The sequence below is a fragment of the Stegodyphus dumicola genome, chromosome 10, assembly GCF_044657685.1.
Source record: "Stegodyphus dumicola isolate Sdum_Otavi_A_Nest chromosome 10, ASM4465768v1".
Lineage (NCBI taxonomy): Eukaryota > Metazoa > Arthropoda > Arachnida > Araneae > Eresidae > Stegodyphus > Stegodyphus dumicola.
The window spans coordinates 68,036,091-68,060,946 of record NC_140777.1 but is presented as its reverse complement, the minus strand read 5'-3'; the positions used below and the strand labels follow the sequence as shown (position 1 = coordinate 68,060,946).

General features: G+C 31.9%; 1 protein-coding gene across 1 annotated transcript in view; it reads right to left on the bottom strand.

The window, feature by feature from the left end:
- Nucleotides 1–24,856, bottom strand: part of LOC118194601 (uncharacterized) — a 61,431-nt gene that overhangs the window by 15,795 nt on the left and 20,780 nt on the right. The window contains exons 3-7 of the mRNA XM_085825049.1: nucleotides 21,268–21,437; nucleotides 18,991–19,052; nucleotides 4,878–4,991; nucleotides 4,139–4,274; nucleotides 2,138–2,286 (exon numbers count right to left, since the gene is read on the bottom strand). Of these exons, the coding sequence (XP_085681175.1) occupies nucleotides 2,172–2,286; nucleotides 4,139–4,274; nucleotides 4,878–4,991; nucleotides 18,991–19,052; nucleotides 21,268–21,437 (597 nt within the window). The 3' untranslated portion in view covers nucleotides 2,138–2,171. The remainder of the gene's footprint in view (nucleotides 1–2,137; nucleotides 2,287–4,138; nucleotides 4,275–4,877; nucleotides 4,992–18,990; nucleotides 19,053–21,267; nucleotides 21,438–24,856) is intronic.

Below are 24,856 nucleotides of genomic sequence, written 5' to 3'. Positions count from 1 at the left end.
TGAGGCAAAGGCTATGGCAAAATCAATTAATTTTTATTTCTTCTCAGTGAATCCCCTTCATAGACACCAATATTTCTAGAGCTGTCTACAATATAAGAGTTATGAAAAAAAAATGATAAAAGTGTTTGTATTGTCATTGTAAATAATATATGGATGTGAAATTTCAAGAAAAGAAGTTCAGTAGAATTGGGTCTAAAACTGATTATTTAGACATTTTATCAGGAAAACATACAGAGAAACTATATAATTTAAAATGAATAAAAATGGCCATAGATTATTTATTTTAACTTTATAAAACTGCAGTTTTTTAAAAGTTAAACATACACACATACCAAAAAAAGGGGGGGATAGATGTTTTGTATATGGAGGGGAAAAAAAGATCAGTAGGCATAAAAGTGATCACAAATTCAAAATAAAGTATTCGTTAAATTAATTTGAGTGGAATATCCTACAACTAATTTGTTTGGCAATCACACATAAATCAGAGATATTTCCACATTTCTGCCTGTCTGACTCTCATGTGACAAAAATTGACTGTGATAGTTAATTTTAAGGTTTAAGATGATATTCAAAAGCTGTAGATGAACACTGAAGAGTGAGATGTTAACATTTGCATGTAATTAAAAATAAAATATCAGTTTAAATAAATGTGTCTGATGTTGACAGATTAACTGATGAGAATTTTTATGCAGATTGCCATGAAATGTATTGATTAAGACAATGTTTTTTAAAAAGGAGATCTTATTTACAGAATCTTAAAGAATCTGTACTCTAGAAAACTAGTAGCATTCAGAACTGACACACAGTCAACTTGTAGCATTATTAAATTAAAAATGAAAACTATTTATAATTTATTGAATTTTTTGTTATGATTATTAGATTATGACTCTAAAGTAATAAAAATTCATTAGAATATTACCACATTTTTAGCATTTGACAACTTATAATTGCTAGCATGAAAATTTTTGTCCCCATATGCAACAAAATTCTAAACTTAAGAGTATTACATATTACAAATCACAACACAACATCAATGAATGGCATTAAAGGGAAAAAAAAATTCAACCTTAAATTATCCTAATTTATTTTCTAACCGACTCATCTTACAAAGACAAGCAAAATGGGAAAAATACTTAATTCCTGTCTTTTTTATATGGAAATCACGATTTTAAAGTTTTATTTTTCCAGAGTATAAAATTTTCGTAAATATAAAGATAGAAGCCCATATAGCAAGTTAGATTTGTTATGGCAATTTTTTAGTTTAAATTATTAAGGCCAAAACATGAATATTTGTATCCTTTAAAACATTTTTAGAACTTGAAGTATATATCTATGAGCAATGGTTAAGGAAATAAAGACTGCACAATATATTTCGGGAACACAGCATTTAAACAGGGAACACAACATTATCAATTAAACAAATTACTTCTTTACAAGCAAATTTGTACATGTACTTCATTTTCTTCTTAAAAAATTGCTTATTTTCATACTAAAATAATAATAAATTAAAATCATATCATGAGATTATAAATTCTACAACTGATGCACATATACAGATAAAAATATTATGATAGCACAAAAACAAGGATGTCTTATGTGTGTTAGGCATTCTGGACAAACTTAATATTTAACTTAAAAAGTAATATCATTTTAATGATTTCTATACTTATGGTATGTTAAATAAATAACATAACAGGAAAGGAATCAATTCATCTGCTGATATGTGGGAGAAGAATACTAAAATATTCAAAATTATAAGTAGATTATAAATTAATCTACAAAGTAATTTTTCCACTACTCTAACTAAAACACACTTCTACAAATGCTCTCAGACTCCCAGTCCTGTTTCTGTTCAATAGGGTTGAAATAGATGTGGCCATTCATATATAGTAATGGCTTCCCTGGAAACATTTAGAGTTTTGGGCTTTTAATGACAATCTCAAAAAAAAAAAAAAAAAAAAATTTACTACATTTTCAAATTCTTCAGAAAATTCATCATATGTGACATTTTCAAATCTAACTGAGTGACTATCAGTTTCAAATTGCGATTTACATGAAATCTATAAAATAATAATTACGAAATATATGCCAAATATTTATATATTAATCTACAGCAGTATAAAGAAATGTAACTTACACTATTACCCATGCATTTCATGCAATATAACCAGTCAGCTGTTGTTGTCTATATCTCTAAATGTAGTGGTGGAGGTGTCTTGCTCTATATTTTGTTCTACGTCAACAGTAAGTCTCTGAGTTTCAGCTACTAAATCTGATATATCGACACTAAAAGAGAAAAAATTATGAAAGAAATAAGTTCCTTAAAAAGTACAACAGTATTTATTTATGTCGATATTTTATGGAACATTTTTAACTTAAAAATGTTAAATTGCATTTTAAATTTACAAGGTTTAGTCAAATCATTTGACAACTGCTAAAAAACTATAACAGACATTATTTCTTTCTGCATAAGTATATAATCTATCAAAAATAATACCTATAAACCCATTAAAGAAACCCATTAAATAATACCCATTAAAGAAATACTTCATTTTATTTATGTGCAGTTTCCTACCACAGATTTTAATGCTTTCATTTAACTAGTTGTTTAAGAATGCTAAGAATTTCATTAAATTTCACTTTATTATGGTAATAAATTTGTTAATTCACTTAATTTGTTAATTATGCAATGCATTTTTAGGCTAATTTAATGTTTCATTTCGTGAAAGCCTGTCGTGTAAGAATCATTAAATTAATAAAAAACAAGTGCTTTGAAAATCTATAACAATTAACATATTTCAAGGGTTCCAGCTGAGGAACAGTATTAATTTATCATAATATTATCCTACTTTGTTGTACAGTAATAGTTAAGGCTTGGAGTATTCCACTTTTGTGCTCTACTTCTTTTGAAACACAGCATATTTTAAACAGAACATGTTAAACAAAATTCAAAAAAAGAAAAGGGAAAAAGTGAGAAAACAAATGACATCATAATGAATGCTGGAAGAAAGAAAGAAGCTTTCTCTACCTTAGTTATATAGCATCTAGTTTGCACAAAAAGGCAGAGGAGAAGATCTCGAAAGAAATCTATATATCAATAATTTCAAATAAAGACTATTGCTGTGAGTTTTTCTCGCATTTATTTGCTTCACTACTGTATTAGCAATAATAACTTCTGTGCTTCTCTAGTACATACAGTTTGTTGATTTCTGAATGTCTTCTTTACACCACCAAAAATTAAGATTTCTATGTTTGTTTCAGTATGACTAGAATAATTCTGTACACAAGAAGCGATGTTTTTATATTATTATTATGTTACAGCTGTTGAATGCTCTGTTACGAATTAAAATGACAAGTTATTAATTGGAGACTGGGCAACATTATCTTTAATGCTAAATGTAAAACAAAGGAGAAAAGAAAATTAAAACTGAACAAGCAGTTGCATTTAAAACATCAAAGTTCCTTTTTCCAGAGGCGATAGTATAAAATCAAATCTCCAGATTGATACCCTCTTCAACATCCATTGATAACAAGTGCATTGTTCTTGATAAGCCAGTGCATGTCCTGTTCTCAACTATACTGAAGGTGACCCTCCATAGGTTCTTTTCTTTCTATAAAAGAACCATAGGTTCTTTTCATCTAGGAAAATGTCTTTAAAACTGGATAAGAGTGGGAAAAAAAATTGAATTGCAAAAGAAAACAAAGGCAATTAATACTGTCTTCAATGACAACTGAGTATGAGTTATTGAAAGAAATGAACATATCAAAGTTAACTGAATTTCTAACACAGGTTTTTCTTAAAACTGAATCATAAAGGGATCTTTTAGTTTCATTTTTTTAAATAAAAAAATAAACTAAGCTTCATTATGATTAGGATTACTAGCTATTACTTGTGCTACAAATCAATGGGATTATTAAACTGGCTTTGAGGTGGGTGGGAATTTCATAGTTTTCAGGACAATATTTGACCTGAGATCAAGATAAAAGCTACAAGCTCATAGCATAAATAACAAAGACGCGACTGAAATTAAAAACCTAATAAAATGTACTGCATGTTTCAATATCATTTTTGAAATTAAAGTATTTGCATTATATTACTAAATACTGAAACTGTTTTATTTGCCAACTTAATACATGCCTCGTAAAATCTCCATCCCATTCCAAACCATTACTGTTCGAAATCGGTGAAGACCTCCATGAGTTGTTAGTGTTCTCTGTTAGCACCATCCACTGGAGTTCCTCCGTAGCACCAATATTGGAAGAGGAGTTGAATCCTTTTGCAAACAGAGAGAAATGAAGCATGATTAACTTCCACCAACAAAAACAATTACAGAAACAAAAGAATTGATAGAAATAATATGTATTCAAAATAAAATGGCTTTTCCCCTTCCTAAATGCATTTAAAGCTTGTTTTTAAAAAATTAGAAGAAATTACATATAATAAAATTATAAACTTAAGTTCAAGAAGTTGCAGCACTATTAATACGGATTCAAATGGCTGATAAAAACGCCAAATTAACTTTAAAAAATTAATATTTCCTCTCAATGAATTTTTTGAAATTTAACTGAAAATAGTAATTAAAATAAAGATAGCAATAAACTTCCAAGGATTTCAAATAAATTGCTTTTAAGTTAAAAATTTACTTAAAAGGAGACTCATTTACATCCCCTAAAAACTGTTTCACTGAATAGACTTGATTAGACAGTAATATGATATAATGAAAATCTGAATAAAAAATTACGCTTTTCAAATGCGATAAAAGTTTAAGAAAATTAACTATCAAATGCATATTATCAATTATCAAATAAGTCATTATTATTGATAGCTAAAGATAATTTTACTTCATTTCACTAATCAATCACATTTTTATGCTAACCAATTTCATTTTCCCATTCCAAATCGACAGAAGATCCAGGAGTTGCTCCAAGGCTTAGTTGTTCCCATTTGTGGCTACCTGTAAAGCTACAGGTTTCAGCAAAAGAATTGTCTCCTGCAATGTGCAATACAAAACAGAATTAGGTACTTGTCAATTTTACCTGTGACCAGTGATTAATCATCAAGTTTGGCAGTGTTTATTTCTAAACAAAAGCAAACTCAAAACTATAACCAAAACCAAGTAATAAAAATAGTGAAGTAATTTTTCTATTTGTATATCATATACAGTACCAAGTCCATAATCCTGATATCCATTATCTGGAACGATCTATAATCCGGACCTCAAAGCCACAAACTTTTTTTTTTTTGTATGCTTTAAGCATGCTCATTAACACATGCATGTTGGGAGGATGTGTCTCCAGATACGTTAAAAAATGCTTGGCATAATTTATGGCCAGCTACCATATTTCATGGTGAGGACGATGAAGATGATAGCTGTGAATTTGAAGGTTTTTGGACATTGCAAACTAAAAGTGAAATTTTCCAGTTATTGAATTTTGTAAAGAAATGCGGAGAAGCAATAATAAATGAAGATGATATAACAGAAGTTTTTCATTGCGACGGCAATGCCCCAATCATGAATCAATTACCGGACGGCGAAATCTGTAGTATGGTTCTAGATCCAGAAAATACCACTTCTGATAGTGAAGAAATTGACAGAAAGGTTATTGAAAACAAAAAAGTTTCGATTGACAAGTTAGTTGGTATTCTCGACACAGCAATTACAGGACTTGAACAATGGACCTTTGTAACTCAACAAGAAATTATGTCTGTTTATAGAATTAAAGAGAAAGTATTAGCACAAAAACAAAGCAACTTAAACACCTTACATTGAAAGAAATGTTTAATAAAATAAACAAATATATATTAAGCTTTTTTTTTTGTAAATTTTGATACCCTTTAGATCATAATTGCTCTTTATTTCATAAATTACGGTTTCATATTTTTAATTGTATAATTTCTGCATGCCATCTTACCAGATTTAAATTGATGATCTATAATCCGGAAAAACCCCTAATCCGGAATCGCCGAAGTCCTGATGAGTCTGGATTATGGACTTTGTACTGTATATAGGTATACATGTAAAATATAAAAAAATACGATGGCTTTGCTCTACGTGAACAGGAAACCTTTAAGTATCTTTCCGCAATTTCAAGATCTCCCCCCCCCGAGACCATTACTTTCGAGAACATTCTGGCATGTTATGTAACCGCTACTATAAATGAAGAGTTCAAGATATGTTTCATCAAATTGCTTTTCTCATCCTTCCACTTAAGACCTTTGCTGCTGCTCTTCCTATCTATATTTGTTTGAAAAATATGACGCAGAAAGTTTCATCCTATTTAGTCTAAATTATTATTGCATATGTAATCTTGGAGAACATAAAAGAATAATAATTTGCCATTTGAACTGAATAAAGATGTAGAATCAAAACAGCTAACTGCCTGTGTATCATCATTTCATGCCAAGCTTCATGAGAGTGCCTGACTGCCAAAATATGACATATATATACAGGATGTTTCATAGATCTTGGGACAAACTTGGAGGGGTGGTGGATCATACCAAAACATGAATTTTTTTATAGGAATGTAGGGTCTAAAGTGACGGGTTACAGCAGAAACACAAAAAAACGACATGAGAGGAAAATGTGTTTATGACAAAATCAACGCAAAGTGCTTCTTTGTAGCAATACAGTATTCACAATAAATGTTCAAAATTGTGACTACCAGCAGTAAAACATGCTTGGTAATGTCGCAGAAGAGATTGACGAACACTTTGAAAATGACAAGCATTTCCTGCACGCTTGCAGCCGCAACGGATAGTCATGCAACGAGGTCCTCCAGTGAGTCAATGGGAGTTTCATAAATGATGCTCTTCAGATACCCCCATAAAAAATCCAAGCTGGATAAATCTGGCGAACGGGGTGGCCATCGAACAAGTCTACCACGGCCAATCCATCGGCCCGGAAATGTCCCATCCAAGTAATTGCGAACCTACACGTGGTTAGAGGCTCGTGCACCATCATGCTGGAACCACATGCGATCACAAACAACAGGTGGAACATCCTGCAGCAATTCCGATAGCTCTTCTTGCAGAAAAACATGATAGCATAAGCCATTTGTACGTGCAGGAAAGAGGTATGGGCCTATGAGGTAGTCATTAAAAATACCCACCCACACATTCACGGAGAAGCGGGTTTGGAATACATGTGGACGTGTGCCATGGTGGATTATGATTTGCCCACATGTGCATGTTATGGCTATTGAAGATGCCATCCTGTGGGAAAGTTGCCTCGTCTGTGAATAGCACATCTGATGGGAAATCTGCCTGCACCGCACACTGCTGCAAGAACCAATGACAGAAATGAACTCGAAGAAGGTAATCTGTCTCTTGCAAGGCTTGGACTCTCTGAAAATTGTATGGATGCAAACCATTTTCATGCAATACTCTCCAAACGGTAGAATGACTCAGCTGTAGACGATGTGCAATAGCTCTTGTACTTATCTGAGGTGATTCATGCGCAATGTTCAAGATGGATTCTTCAATGTGAGGTTGTCGTGCACTTCTTCCATTCCTAGTGTCAGAGGTGGCTTCAAATGACCCATCTTCACACAGAGACTGATGCAACCTCTCGAACATTGTGTGCTTTGGCATACGCCTGTTCAGAAAACGTTCCTGGTACAACCGTAGCGCTGCTCTGCCATTCCCATTAGCAGCACCATACATGAGAAGCATGTCAGCTTTTTACCAATCATGCTCGACGTCAGAATTGCAAATGATCCCTTGATGCATCAGATTGTGGCTTGTCCAGCTCACTACCGCCCTCTACCGCAGCATTGCCAGCCAATCACAGCTGTAGTTCCTATTACTGTTAGAGTTCCCTTTTCTGAACATTTATTGTGAATACTGTATTGCTGCAAAGAAGCACTTTGCGTTGATTTTGTTCATAAACGCATTTTCCTCTCGTATCTCCCCCCCATTCCTGCCTTAAACCATCATTTTAGACCCTATATTTCTATAAAAAAATGCATGTTTTAGTATGCTCCACCACCCCTCCAAGTTTGTCCCATGATCTATGATGAAACAACCTGTATATATATATATTAATCCAAATGCTGACAGTTTTTAATTTACTATGAAGTGAAATTGAAGCTGTTTTACCCTCTATTTGAATTTGTGAAAAGAGGCATGAAATGAAGTTATATACCAATGCAGAAGCCTTAGGGAGATGCAATGTGAAAAACTTTCACACCCATATTTAAAGCAGTTGTACCACTCATACACTTTTGTTCTTGACAATGATGCATCACCATGTAATGTTCGAAACATCGCTAATGTTTTGGTAGCATACTTACATAATTTGTAAAAACAAATTTACAGTTATAATATAATTCCACTCCGAAGAATTTTTTTGGGGTACAATTTCTTCTAAATAAATGAAAATGACTTCAGTGTTTTGGTATGAAAATGGCAAAATAACCAGTTTAAACTGGCTTTAACCCTTTCAGGATGGGCGTCCCAAATACACATTCCCTAAGAACGTCTCTTAGGCCGAGCGTCTCAACCACACATCACTACAGATTGCATTCAGAGGACAGGTGATACATATATGCATTTTAAGTCGGAACGTTTTTCTGAAGACGACTAGATGGCATCCTATGTCCATTACTTTTGAAATGAACACAGTTTTAGGTTGCTGACCTTGAGTTTGACAGATTCTGCCTGACTTTGGTATTTTACTTATCATCTGTTGCGAAGGTGAAACGGAAAGCGTAAACAGAGGTGGGCTCTTTAAATCATGGCGTACTAATATAAACATTCGTGTGACTAATATTTATATCCAAGTCCTTTTTTTATTCTATTTTTTCCTCTACCATGTACGGTCTTTTAGGGTTACTATGCAGAACTCTATTACATTTTGCATTACCTTCAGACAAATTTCGGGTTCTCCTCTTTTTATTTCGGAAAGCCTCCCCTCCAGTCTATTATGGCGTGAAGGCGCTATTTTCCAGAGGAAGATTACACTCACATGGTTAATGAACCATTTACTAACACAGATGAGAGTGATGATTCATTTTCTAAAGAGTTAGAAAGTGATACTTCTCCGTGCTTCGAGATTTACCACACTCAGTCTTCATTTTAAATTTTGTTACTTCTTACTGTAAATAGTCTTTATTGTACTGTTTTATTAATTTTAAACTTTATTGATACATTTTATCAATTAAAACTTTGTTATAATTTGAATAATGCTTCCGAAAATTATTTTACAAGATAAGCAATTTTTTTAATATATTTTTATGTAAAATAAAGAAAAAAAAGGTTATTATATGCTAATTTTAACATATATAAGAGCTCAAGTAATAATTTAAAATGATACCAAAAATTACGATGCTAGAAGTGAAACTTTTTTTTTCTGATTTTTTTTATAAAATTAGGCTTGTAATGTATTTCATACAATAAATATAAAGGCGATGTAAAATCTCCCGTCCTGTACGATGACTGCCTTCAATTCCCTTCCATCCCGCACGAGCGTCTTAAACAAAGGTGCGCCATCACGAAAGGTTTAACAAGAGCTGAGATATCACTCTTTCTAAACAAGTATTTATTCTTTCTCTTTTTATTTTATTGTTAAATCTTTTAATTTGCCTCGTTACTTTATGGGCGCACCTTGTACACTGCTGAAAAAAAAAAAAAATGGGACAGTCCTATATCTCCCGATCTACTGGGCCGATTGACAAAATTCAAATTGCGTTCTTCATGTCTTGAAAGCGCGACTTAGGATATATATTAGATTTATATATAGCACTATTCTAACATAGGTATTTTGACACAAAATCGGACTTTTTCTGAAATAACATACCAATTTTTTTACATATTTCGATTCTACGACTCAAATTACCCTTAAATATGAAATTTTGTAAAATTTGGAGCGAAATTTACGGAGAAATTCACAAATTTATGTTGGCACTTTTTTGTCAGTTTGTGCCAAGAATACTTTACTTGGCGAACTTCTTAATATATGGCAACCTAGTTTCCTTTCCCGTGAGAGGAAAAAAAAGTCACCATCGTTCCTTTTTTCCAAATGATATTCTTTATATTATATTTTTAATTACAACTTATTATTTTAAGTAATTTTTTCATTTTCGAATTTCATTTTAATTGTTTAAGTTGCACGTTTTCCCCCCCCCCGAATAACTGTTTTAAAAATTTCTATTTACCTATTCGAACTGCGTAAATAAAGGTGCAGCGTTTATTATTATTTTTTTTCAAATAGTTTTCTTTATATATATTTTTCGTCATAGTTATTATTTTAGGTCATTTTTAAATTTTTATACTTTTATTTTAATTGTTTGTGTTGCATTGTCTCTTCAAATAATTGTTTTAAAATTTTCTATTTATTCCTTCGAACTGAGCATTTTAAATATATTTATTAGTATCAATTTTCCAGAATTTGATTTTATTTATTTGAACTGCGTTTCTTTCGGAAGAATACTTTGTAACCCAGACTACAATGCATTTGAAAACTGCATACTATATTAAAAGAGAAAATACAGTAAAGCACAGTTTTACACGCCTTTCAATGTTCCGTTCAGAAAAAATATATATAAATAAGAGAGATGTATAACCGATATTTTAACTTAGGATGACTTGCATACACTGCTTTAAACAGTTTTATCATTGTGCCCATTGCTTTACACAATTTTATCCTACATTTGGTTTCTTAAAATGTTATTCATATTTTAGTCAAATATTTTATTTTTGAAATCGCAAGAATCAAATATCATAAGATTGAAAAGTTTTAAATTTAAAAAAATACGAATACTAAATTTTACGAAAAAATTTATTTTTCTTTTCTTTTTCTTTAAGCATTCTGAAAGTATATTGAAAAGTATCCAACTTTTCGAAACATTTTGGTATTTCTGACAATCATTTTAAATAAAGTTATCGCCTTCCATTTCATAAAGGCCCACAAACGGCCGAGCGGTAAAGTTGCTGAACACTGGTAGTTCACTCCGGGGTTCGAACCCCGGTAAACGGGCTGGTTGCATGGGCGTTTTCGTGGATTTTCTCATGTGTACCGCGTATGACAGCTGGTTTCCCTTAGAAAGTTCTTCACGAAGTATTTCGTCAGAGCCTTTATCAGTCTTTAGAGGCTAAACATTTTGAAGGTATGAGATGAAAGGAAAGACTGGTTTCATCAAAAGGTTTTGGTTTATTTTATTATGACAAAGCACACTACGGCTATCTGCTTAAGGGGAGGGATGCCGTCGTGGAGAAAAGCCGTCTTTCTAAGGGAAACTGGCTCGCATACACGTTACACATGGGGAAAACCACGAAAACGCCCATGCAGCCAGCCCGTTTGCGGGATTCGAACCTCGGACCAAACTACCAGTGTTCAGCGACTTTACCGCTCGGCCGCTGTTTCATCAGGAAGGGAAAAAAAACATCTTTAGGTGACATCCACATACATCACTGGATAAACTCCTGAATCTTCAAATAATTCGACTTAGAAAATCATGGGATTCTCCATTTATGATACGATATGATGTTCTATAACGTAATTTACACAACCATATAGTTTAAAACCAGTCGCTCTTCACTTTAATCTGCAATGACATCATTTTGTCTTTTCTGTTAACACAAGCTCAATTGATGGTATTTGCTGGTGTACACGTCCAAGTGTTTTCTCTTTGAACACCTAAATTCTTTGAAGTATCCTGAAAGTATATTCGAAAGCGTCCAACTTTTTGAACATCTTGGTATGTCTGACAGCCAAATTTCCCTGCAAATTTTTGCTTACTTTTCTCCTTAATTTTCTTCTTTCCTTCTACAGTTATTTTCAGTGCTCACACAAGAAAATTAAGATTTTTCGACTGCTACACTTCCATACATTTTGCATTCTTATCAATTTTTTAAAATATCAATTATATGAATTGCGTTTCAGCTAAAGACAGCTTTTCATTTTCTAGTAATTTTAGCTATAAATAAAGTTTAAAGCGAAGTCCAAAGGATAAATATTTTAATTAAAAGATTTTTGCTAAATGACAAAGAAATAAAACAGTCCAGCAGGGCTTTTTCTGTACCAACGAGTATCCCGATTCTTATATCGGCTGAAACAATCTAAATCATACTAAAGATCATGTTTTTTTTTATTCAATCTATAACGCGAGAGAAAAATTAGCTTCTTAAAACATTCTTTCTAAGAGGATTAATATAAAAGATTATATTTATATATATATTTTTAAAGCTGGGACTTGAACCAAACTGTCAAACGTTTAAAGCTTAATTTACATGGTGGTTATAATTAAAGTTTCAAATTGAAATGGTTATAAAAGGAAAACTACCGGACCAAATGTTATCAAACTTGGGAATCGTGTAAAGGAGGTTATGGGAATTTATTTTCGGCGGAAAAAAAAAAGAGTTCAAAAACTCACCATCAGGGAAAAAATGGCGCTGTATACAATATTGTTAAATGAAATAAGACACGAAAACATCTGTTTAAAATGTGTTTAATATTTTCCGAAACGTGTTACAAAGCATGTTCAATGTAGCGTCCAGCATTTTCCGAAAGCAAGTTAAATCATGTTACTGCATTCTCAACAGCAGCTCTTAGCATATCAGGTTTGGTTTTGGTTTGGTTTATTAGATTACGGCAAAGCACTTGAGGGCTATCTGCCTTAAGGGATTGATGCCTTCGTAGAGGACTTTTTAAGGGAAACTGGCTCGTATACACGTTACACATAGCATATCAGGAGGAATGTTATCAGTGTATCATATTTTTCATTTCTGCCAAATTGTTTAGATTATCACCATAAACAGTGCTTTTGAGATAACCTCATAGACAAAAGTCACAGAGGTTGAGGTTTGGTGGGAAGAGGGGAAGTGCTGGCCTATAAGACGTTCATTTGTGAAATGTTGCCTAAGTAACTATGCGACACTCTTGAGGTGGTGCTCAGCCCTGCATAAAAATCGTAGTATCTAAAATGCCACGTTACTGCAGTTCATGTATCACGAAACATTTTAATATTGACTCTAAGTGAGCTGCAATCGCAGTGGTCCAGCTGTCGACTGCTCTTCAGAAAAAAATGGTTCTGTTATAAAACTAGCAGTCATTCAACAGTAAACGGTGTGAAATGACTGTTATGCAATCGAATGCAGTAGGAGAATGCAATGGAACTAGATAGATAACATGAGAGATTTCTTTGGCCCAAATCGATTAAAAGCATTTTGAATCAGTATCTTCATGTTTTAGTGCCGAATTCAGGCTTAAAAAATTACAAATTAGCGATCTGTAAGAAAACGATTTCCAAATTGTACGCACTTGTGAGAGTGATTTGCGATCTCACATTTTCTAATCGCTAATTCGTGGTTTTCACGGACGAAATTCTCACTTATAGGGATGGCGCACTCGACATTTATCGAATTTAACGTCTTTAAATGGTAATTTGCCTACTTCAAAGTTTCTTAAGGGTATACAACATATTAAACCCATTTAACAAAAGGTTAAGTTAGATTCCGACCCATATTTCGTTTAACAATATTGCATACAGCGCTATTTCCCCCCTGGTGGTGAGGTTTCGAACTTCCTTTTTTTCGCGGTAAATAAATTCCCATGACCTCCTTTACACGATTTCCAAGTTTGATAACATTTGATCCAGTAGTTTTCCTTTTATGACCATTTCAATGTGGAACTTTAATTATAACCACTCTGTATATTATTAAATTTTAATTTGAAGCTATGCGTTATATGTATACCATGCGTAAAATTTTCGCTTTTATGGAAAAATAAAAAATCGAAGCAAATATACTTAGTATAATGGACCAAAACTGAAAACATTTCCCCTCCCTCCGAAAATAAAATATTGAAATTTCGAACTTGAATTTATTGGGTTATCGAAATATTTAATTTGACTTATCTTCTAAGTCCTAGTTCCGACAATAATTCCATCAAAAATTCCGAATTACTTAAGCTAAAGTAAAAGTTTTAGTATATATTCACTGTATGTTAATAAAGTAATCAGAGTGTAATAAAAATAGATTATAGAATTTAAGCTGATGTAACTTTTTGTCTGACTGCATAACATGTAATGGAAGAGAAGGTTTGTAGAGATCTGTTTTTGACATGCCTCTAAAAGTAGATGTCATATTAATTTTGTCTCTTCAATGTCAAAAAACTTTTCTTTGAGAGGCAACTTTAGTTTTTGGGAAAGAAAAAAAATCACAAGAAGACAAATTTGAAGAACATGCAGGACGATTGAGTACACATACTTATTTTCGGAACACAAGCGGTTCTCCGACTGGTTATTGAATAATGAAAAGATGCATTGTCATGCAATACAAAACATTTGGAATACGTTTTCTGGCTGAATAACGTAAGATTAAAAGTCATCTGCTTAATTCACATCCATTTACAATTCAACTACTCGGGCAATTGCAGAATCGTTTTGATCCTGAGCTTGTAAGACAAACCTAATATCACTGGATTTAAACACTTCTTTAATCTTCCGAGAACGTTCCTTCTTTAGCTCATATTCCAAGAATATTAAGTGAATACAATTATTGCCAAAGAAATTGAATATTCATTTGCACTACGGCTTGGTAGTTTACTAACGAGTTAACAAAATTTAAATTCTGCTTTTTGTGTCTAAGAATACAACAATATTTTAAATATTTACAAATAAAATATTAAATTGGAGCCTCATCAGTTGCCTAGAATTTGAAAAAAAAAAATAAAAAAAAAAATAAAAATAAAAATAAATAAATAAATAAAAAGATAGTTAAATACTAACTGTTTGCTGCAAAGCCTAACCCAGGCTGCATGCTTGGTTTTCGTAGATTTTTAGGTTCTCTTTACAAAGATTCTCTATGAAAGCATCTTAATCAAATAGCTCCCATATTCTTTCTATGTTCCAATAACCAACTAACCTAGTTTAAGCGCGATTTCCAAGTGAAGTTACTAGTAAAATCCGAATACTCATTAAAAATCATGTAGCTAGCCAATCGGGAGTAACATGAAAGATAAGGCACCAATAATTGAAATGTTGTTACGGTACGCTGTTTCTTAACTTAGATGGTCATTCCTTAATTAAATAGCCCACCAACGGCCGAGCGGTAAAGACGCTGAACACTGGTGGTTCAGTCCGAGGTTCGAATCTCGCGAATGGGCTGGCCGCATGGGCGGTTTCGTGGTTTTCCCCATGTGTAACGTGTATACGAGCCAGTTTCCCTTAGAAAGTCCTCCACGAAGGCATCCCTCCCTTTAGGCAGATAGCCCTCGTGTGCTTTGCCATAATTAAATAATCCAATCCAATCCTTAATTGAATATAATTGATTTGTAAATTCTACTAGAACTGACGGTAAGAATTAAAGTGGAATTAAGTAATATGGTGTGCAATCTTGATTAATATAAAATTAAAAATATTTGCATAGAAAAATGTTTGCATTCAGACAGAAAGTTTTTTGAAATATTTGCAATTACTTTATAAGAAGGATTTATTAATAACCGTAATAATTACTTATTATATTACTGATGATTAGGATTCAGTTCTTGACAATTACATTCTAAATTAGAATTTTAAGGATATAATGAAAATACGCTACGCACAAAAATACATTTTAGGAAAAAAAATGAGTTGATTTTTATGTTTTAAAACTTCTTAAATTCATTTAGTAAACATCGTATCCTCGTTGTTTATTGAATACAGAATGTTGGTGTCGTTTATATAATTATTCTTACTTGCCCACAGAATCTGCTGACTTATCCAGCCATTAAGTAGCTGCAGATCATTTCTACATAACCATTGAACTTCCATTAATTCAGTCTCTAGAGGGTTGTATGCTTATATCATAATTTGACTTTTATAAAAAATGATTATTCTAAATATTATGTTTCTATAAAAATATATTGTGCTTTAAAAATATGGATGATAGTATCAGCCGCTCTTTCAGCCACTTCAAAAGCAACAGTTTGTTTAGAAATAAATTATGCAGTTAATGTCATAAAATTCAAATAAATATCAAACGAAAATTCTCAGTTTTAGACAATTCGATTTAAACGAAGTAAAGTAGCAGACGATAAAACGCCGAAGGTAAAAATTTACTCTTACAAAAACTTACTCTTAAATTTTTTAAAAAAAGAAAAGATACGAGAGAAATTAAAAAAAAATAGTTAAAAATTTGAATAATATCATCTATAATTTAAAAAATAGTCTTTCATATAGTATTAATAAATATTTATTACGCATCATTGAGGGAAAAAATGTCATATAATTAATTCTTCGTAAAATTTTACTTGAAGCTGTGGCAATTCGGTGTAACAAAAATCCATAGACCACATTTGGCGTTATTATCGCTCAAAAAAAAGGTGCCAAATTTCAAAACGCGAAATTATGTAAATTCGTGTATATCTTAGAAAATTTTGAATAAAAAAGTCTAATTTTTTGCAGATATGCTTAAAAATACACCTACTTTAAGATGATGGTAAAAATTTTATAGGTTATAATTCAAAATTTTTTTCGAAAAATCTATAGAAATTATTTAAAAATAGAAATTTAAAAAATAAAACGCAAAAAATGGGTAAATTTTATTTGGAATGAACCAAAATTTCGAAATGTGAGAGAAAAAATCAAAAAAGTTTAATAAAAAAAGAGATATTAATAAATATTTGCCAAATTCAATTAACATTGAGGAGCTAAAATTTTGAGAGCTAATATTTTAAAAACTATTCGTACGATTTTTACAAAACTTGGTATTCTGGCATAATTTGAGTCGTAGAATCGAAATATGTAAAAAAATTGTTATGTTACTTCAGAAAAAGTCCGATTTTGTGTCAAAATACCTATGTTAGAATAGTGCTATATATAAATCTAATATATATCCTAAGTCGCGCTTTCGAGACATGGAAAACGCAGTTTGAATTTTGTCAATCGGCCCAATAGAACGGGAGATATAGCACTGTCCCATTTTTTTTTTTTTTTTTGAGCAGTGTACATATGTGTGCATTAAACAATCCTCAACAAATTAATTCAGAGAAGTTTGGTTTACTTGACTATGGCAAAGCACTCAAGGGTTATCTGCCTAAGGGATAAGATGCCTTTGTGGAGGACTTTCTAAGGTAAACTGGCTCATATACACATTATATACATGGGGGGAAAACATGAAAGCCTCCATGCAGCCTGCCCATTTGCTAGGATTAGAACCCTGGACCGAACTAACAGTGTTCAGCAACTTTAACTGCTCAGCTGCTGGTGGACTAATTTAGAGAGTATATGTATTTATATATATTTACTAACTTTATGATAATATATTATATATATTTACTACTTTAATAACATCAATACTCCTTTTATACAATAAATATATAATACTAAATCAAAGTAGTACTTAGTAACATCAATACTTCTTTCAAACTACATTGTTATTACTTTAAAATAATTTCTTTGGATTCAAATAGATTCCAAAATCATGCTTTGCATTTTAAATGATAACATTTAGTATTTGTGTATTCCTGGAGCTTGGGTGGTTGCCAGGCACATCGGAAAGTGGTGGATAGCCAGATGTTCTGTATTATCTGACAGGATACTTTGAATAATAAATAAGAAGCCATGAACCCCTTTCTGTAACCCTGATGCTATGTTACCCATGCCTAGGGTGAATGACACTGCCAGTTATAATATCTTAATGGAGCTTCTAGAATGCCTGGCAACTTCCAGAGTATTTTAGCTTACCCAGCAACAGGCAATACTGGGCAGACCTTTTTATCCTGCACGTTTTTTTCTAGTTTACATATGGCTGAAAATGACAGTGTTGCTTAATAAAAATAACTTAAAAATTGAGAAGGTTAAAAAAAATTGAGAACAGGTTAAAAAAAATTGAGAAGACACTTTTTAACACCAACATTTTATTCTTCGCATCTACTATATACTAATTTAAAATGCAACTGTTAGAAAATTAAGGTGCAACTGAAATGTATCTGCACATGCATGCAGTGATGTGTCCTGCTCGTCTGCCAAGTCTCTAGGAGGGGGGCAAGAACGCTCTCCTCGTAAAGGGGGGGTGCCATCTGTTTGCCACAGACAGTATGACTACAAATTCTGCTTTTTCAGGCAAAACCTCTGAGGTAGACCTTTCTTCTCAAAACAAGGAAACCCAGAAGAAATCAATTGAAGGAACAGAAATGAATCCTTCATTGAGTGAGGTATAAATGACCTCTACTCAAGTTACTCAATCAACATCTGGGAAAAGGCAAGAAGCTATTAAAAGCATGACTGCCTCTCTAGATAAAATCAAAACCAAAAAGAAAATGTCCGGTTGGGGGGGGGAAGAAATGTGCCCGAGAATACTGCCAAAGGTACTTGGGTTGAAAAACACAAGGGAAAATAAGGACAGACGTGTTTGGGCCTGAATTAATCTGCTCAAATAACAACACAAGGATAAAATTCTGGACCGGATCATCACTTGTGAAGAAAAGGGGATTTACTTCAACAACACAAGCCAAAAAGGGGGTTGATCTGCATCTGATGAGCCCAATGGCAGCATTGTACTTATTATATTTACTGCACAAAAAACTTAATTATTTAAAAAAATATATTAAATATTTTTTACAAATTTTCTCCTTATATTTATTTTATATAATTTCTTCCTTATTACATGATACAACTTTATATTAATGAACAATAAATTATTAATTTTATTAATACATTTTTTGGTAACCAATGCGATCTTGATTATACTGATCAATTTTGACATGTATTTATGCATTGACCTCTTAATCATCACTGACCCCCTTTAAAATTTCATTGACCCCCAGGGGATCTAACTGATTTTGCTGGGAACTTCTGCTCTAAATGAATAGCAGTGCATAATCTGTTTTGCATAAATGTGATATTAATTACAGGAAAATTAAATGCATTATAATTTTTAAATATATATGCTTTAAAATAAAGTTTATATATTAATTTAAAAAATTTATGATCCAAATACATTTTTTTCACAACAACTACATAACAAAATTTTTAAAAAGGCTGCAAATAAAAAAAAGTGAGCGAACATACTACGTAAGAGAGGCATAATGGAATCGGCAGGAGACTTCATACCCTTGCAGTGATGGAATGTCCTGAAAATGAAAAACAATTAGAAATTTTATATTAAGAAGCTGATGAAACATATCATATATTTATGTTTTAACCTGGTGCTTTGGTAGGCACTAAGGTAATTAGGGAGAAATACAAATATTAGTTGCACTGGAATGAATTATGGTGATATTCCGGCACATTTAAAATTTCTGCAAGGTACTGCCTAACAATGCTTGCAATACAGATGCAAAGCCAGCAAAACAGCAACAAAAAGAAATCCCCGATTTCCACTTCATAAACATGCTAAATTCCAGAGATCTGTGGAGAACAGATATTAAAACACAACACGGAATGATAGAACAATCATTTTAATACAATATATCAAAGTTTAAAGATATGATAGCAACAGGAAGGCAAACATCTATTGACATTTTATTATCATTTTTGGTTACCATGACTCAAAGTTGAGGAAAGAACACAGGTACCAAACTATGCTAAAAATATATTTATTTACTTAACAATTGATTATATAACTTCTACTAATTATATAAGCATACTATTTGACAAGTTTTGGACAATATATAACCTACTTCCCCTTCTTAAAAATGATTTCACAAATAAAGATAGAAGTATCTCTTTAACAGTCTGCACAGAAAAATATGTACATGAAAGAATATATATAATAGAAAAGAATTTTAAATTTTACTCACATATTTCAAACAACAGATGAAGAATAAGCTTAAAAAGACTCTCTTAGATTAAGCACATAATAAAAAGGAAAAAGTATTAAAATGTACAAATTATTGATTTTAATATAAGTTTCATTTCATATGATAATTTTCTTCTTCCACCTCCCATTTTTTTTAAAAGCTATATGTGCAATAAAAATTCTGAATTGTGTGTTTCAATTGCATTGGGTTGCTTCTAGAAAATGCCATGGTTGTAGAAAAAAAGATTTGCCATGTAATGAGGACTAATGAGATTTAACTTCGATTTAAACTTAGAGAGATAAGAAACTGAACATTCTTTACTGATATAGCAACTTGACCTCATGATGATAAAATGAGATAATTAATAAAGGTATAATTTAATATTATAATCCAATATGGGTAAAAGTTTACAATTGGGTGCTCCTTAGCACTTCTTTTTTAACGCCAAGATCGGCACCAGGAAGTACAATTTCAAGATGGCCGCTACAGAAAACCAAAATAAGAAGTCAAAGAATTGCACAAACTCTGTGTCCATGTACACATCGATCTGCTTTCACTTAAAAAAAAATCATAGAATTGCACAAAGTAGGCATTGCCTACTGCCTTAAATTTGTCCATGTACACATCAATCTATTTTCATTTAAATAAAATCAGGAAGCTAAAACAAAGTTAAAACTGTCATGTTAACCAGAAGTGAGGTTTCATCGCCAAAATTAAAAACAAAATTGTCACTAATCGAAGGGGCACCCAATTCTACACTAGAGCCCCAATATGCATTACAAATAAACCAGTAGCTTAAGAATATTGCTAAACTACTTTTCATAAATTCTGCTACCACTGCTTGTTCATTTTCATTAAATTTGGTTACAAGTATCAAATCTTACGTGGCCATTTTAGACTAAAACTAGATTCAGGATATTTAATGCTTACAATATTAGTTTCTAACACAATTCAATTTTCATTTTAGCAACAGGTGAACTTAACCCATGAACAGATTCCTGATATAACATGTCTTGAGGAAATGAGGAATTTAAAATTTTACACTATACAAGACAGAATTCTACATAATGGTACCAAGTTCAACTGTCGGAAATCTGAAATTTTAATACAGAGCCTATCAACTTTCAGAAAAACCAAAACATCATTAAAATTTTATGTAAGATTTCTGCTGAATGTATAAGAGATCCAAATAATAGTATATGTTTTTCAAATCCATTCTAAATGTTGGTGGCTTCTTTACATGAAAACAATTACTGCTTCACTGCTGTATATAAAAACATATTATTGCATGCTACTGAACAACTGGAAACAATAAGAAATTTAAGTACGAATTTCAGAGATAAATTCAGAATATTTTTATCTTCAGTGTCAAGTTAACACACTATTTTATGCAAAGAAGTTTTGGATTTAATTTTTTATCTGAAGATCCACCATTCTTTAATTAAACTCTAAAACATATTAATGAAATCATAAAATACAAATGCACTTTATTTTATTAATTTATTATTAAAAGTTTAATGTCTTAAAACTTTCAGCTAACACTTACCCTGTCAATAATTGATTATCATTCCTTAGCCAATTAAAATGTGCTTTTTTTAATGTAAGCTTTGTAGGTTTTGATATTTCAGAGCTTTCATTTTTACAAATTTGAGGTGTTTCTTTTGTTCCATCAGTTCTTTGCTCTAGTTCCAAAAACTCTTCTTCATCCTGGGCAACCTGCAATAAATAAATAATAAAGTGCTGATTTATGTTAAAGAAATATCAATAAGCTTTATGATTAGAGAAAGATTTTAGTTCATTCTAGAAAGTAAATCAAGGAGAAAATCCTATTTTTTACTTCCAAGTTAATTAAATGATAGTAATATCAAAGGAATAATTTTTTAGCTATAGTAAAAAACTGACTTCATAAAGTTTGAAACAAACTTAAACCTTCTAAAACATGTTCAGCCTCATGAAAACAGAATGAAAAATAACTCTTCAGAGCTATGAAAAAATAACCTCATGGTCTCACAAAAAAATAACTCACTAAAGCTATTTTTTCAAGTCGTGACTACAACCAGAATTACAATCTCTTTACTTTTACATAACTAACAGAACAATTGATAAAAGCTAACGTAAAATACAGATTATATATACAAAAGCTAACATAAAATACAGATTATATATATTGTTACGAAATGTACAGGCGCGGTAAGATATCTTCCCCGCAAAGCAGGTTTAGGATTGCCATAAAATGGCAAGGAAAGGCAGGGTTGCCACATTTGGCAAGAAATCACCCATTTGGCAACGAAATTGGCGATATACTATGGATGGATGGAGAACCTTCTGGATCGAATTCTTAACGATTTAGCCCAGAATGTTCTTGAACACAAGCCGGAAGCTATATAAACCTTGCTGGTCCACAGTCAGTGTGTGTGTGTGCCTCGTCTAGCGAACTGATAGTCAGTCATTGAGCGAGTATCTCAAAGTCTAGCGGCAAGTTGGTCGTCGAGTGCATCGAGAGAGTCTTTTAGTGTATCGCGAATACGTGCATCATCGAGTTTTGACTTAGACTGTGCTGAGTCGAGAGCTATACTCTTGTGTATTGTCGAGTGCATAGCAAGTTGTAGCTTGGAGAGTCTCGAGAGTACGTGGAGTTCCGAGAATGACCAAGCAGAGTTGGGAACTGTACTCTGGTGCTTTGCAGTGAAGCTGTCTCCACCGTTATTGCCTGACAGTGTGAAAGCTGTGTCGCTGAACGTGTCAGCGTGTTTATAACAGTTCGACGACTGTAAAAGTGATTTTGGAGTTATCTGATTAATATTGGTAAATAAAGTGTGTTTCAATACTTCATCAAGTGTCGTCATTATTGACTCCAAATCTACAAACCCCGTACGCACGTGAAGGAAAAAAAAAAAAAAAACGCAACATAATATATATATATATACAGTTAAAAGTCTCTAATCCGGATGTCCATTATCTGGAGTTATCTTTAATTTGCACCTCAAAGACATAAACTTCGCATGTGTGTAATGCGTTTATGCGTGCGCGTAAAGCGTTTATGCATGCGCATTTGATGTGCACGTCCGCTACTCATGTGCATAAAGCCAGTAAAGTGTTTACTCATGCGTGCTTCCGATAGATAAGAAAGTAACAGAGAACATTATTGAAAACGAAAAAATTTCGATTGACAAGTTAGTCGGTATTCTCGACACAGCAATTACAGGACTTGAACAGTGGAACTTTGTAACTGAACAGGAAATCATGTCTGTTTATAGAATTAAAGAGAAAGTATTAGCACAAAAAATGAAGCAACTTAAACAACTTACATTGATAGAAATGTTTACTAAAGTAAACAAATAAATATTAAGCTTTTTTTTTTTTTTTTTTTTTTTTTGTAAATTATGATACTCTTTAGATCATAATTGCTCTTTATTTCATAAATTACGGTTTTGTATTTTTAATTGCATAATTTCTGCATGCCATCTTACCAGATTTAAATTGATGATCTATAGTTCAGAAAAGCCCCTAATCCGGAATCGCCGAAGTTCCGATTACGGACTTAGTATATCTATCAAAGATTGAATTAAATTTACTACTCAATTTGGCAATAATCTCATGATATAAAAAATTTCATAAGCTAAATGGAACTGCCACTTTCATAATGAATCCTATAAGGTCTTCCACTTTAGTTAATCTCACTTTAAATATAACTAATTGGCTAAAACTCAACTTACCAGTTTGGCATCATAATTCTTATTTGAGTAAAAAACGAAACACCTTCACATTTGTCAATTATTGTTGATTGATGGGGAGTTGGTTTGTTCCCCTTGAAAAGCCAACCAATTTCCAATCAATGATGATAATTACTTGATTTATTGATTGATTTTTCATTTTCAAAGGTTTCCATTTCAATTTTTCATTATTCAAATTCAAATTCCTTTAAAAAAATTTTCAATTTTCAATGCATAAAGTTACTTAATTCTACTAACCTTATCTAAGGAGATAACATACTCAATAATCCATTAGTAAATAAATTATATATATATACACAACCAGTAGAACTAAAATAGCCAACTGCACTTATAATTTACTTACAAGATTTATTTTTCTGCATAATTATCAAGTTTATTTTAATATTTAAATATATAAAAGGTAGTGTGGCATGAGATTTCTTATATATCCTTTGAAAATTTCTATCAATGTCCACCCCAGATAAACATTCTGCAGAATATAGATTTCTGAGAATTCCACACTACAGTCATGCATGGTCAGTCATCTGTCAAATAAAACTACTAGTTCTGCCATAAGTCACTTTTTCATGTAAAAACATATAAATTCCGAGTGGTTCATCTTAAGAAAAGCAAGTACTATTCTGTTATCAGAGCCGGACTTGTTGCCCGTCAAGAGATTAGTTTATATGAAGTCGCCTATGTTAACTTTAACATTCATTACAATGTTTATTTTTTTAAAAAAGTAAAAGAATGCATTTGAGAAACTCACAATGAGAACACAAATTCTAAAGATGTAATGGTAACTTGTATTTATATTATTATCTTATTTACCATGGATATGAAAATTTGGGACGAAATGTCTTCCATACAGTTTCTTCAAGAATGAGGAATTATTTACTCTATAAGAAAGCGCACGAAAGACCATAAAATGAAGCTAGCTCTATTTCATTTAAGAAACCATCAAAATGGAGATGTGAAACTATGACACAATGAGTAAAAAAAGAATTACATTCTTAAATTTACTTTGAAATATCGAGAATCAGTTTCTTAATGTCAATTTGTTTCTTTAATACATGGTGTTTAGAATTAACTTTTATTGAATTCTGTCAGTATCATTGCACTTTATAAGAATCATTGCACTGTTGTTGATTGGAATAGTTATATACATTCACCTTCAGTGCTGCTAATAGCAATAGCCTTTATAATGACATAGCTTTCTTTAAATTATTAAGAATTTTATTATGTAGTTTTTCTATTAAAACCATTTCACTGAAATACTTAAAATCACCTACAGTCGAACCGTAAGATTCAAGTTTAATTCGTATAGCGAATTTCTCGTATCTAGAAATAAACTTCCCCATTGAAAATAATGAAAATCCTGTTAATCCGTTCCACCTCCCCAAAAGTATCAACATAAAAATC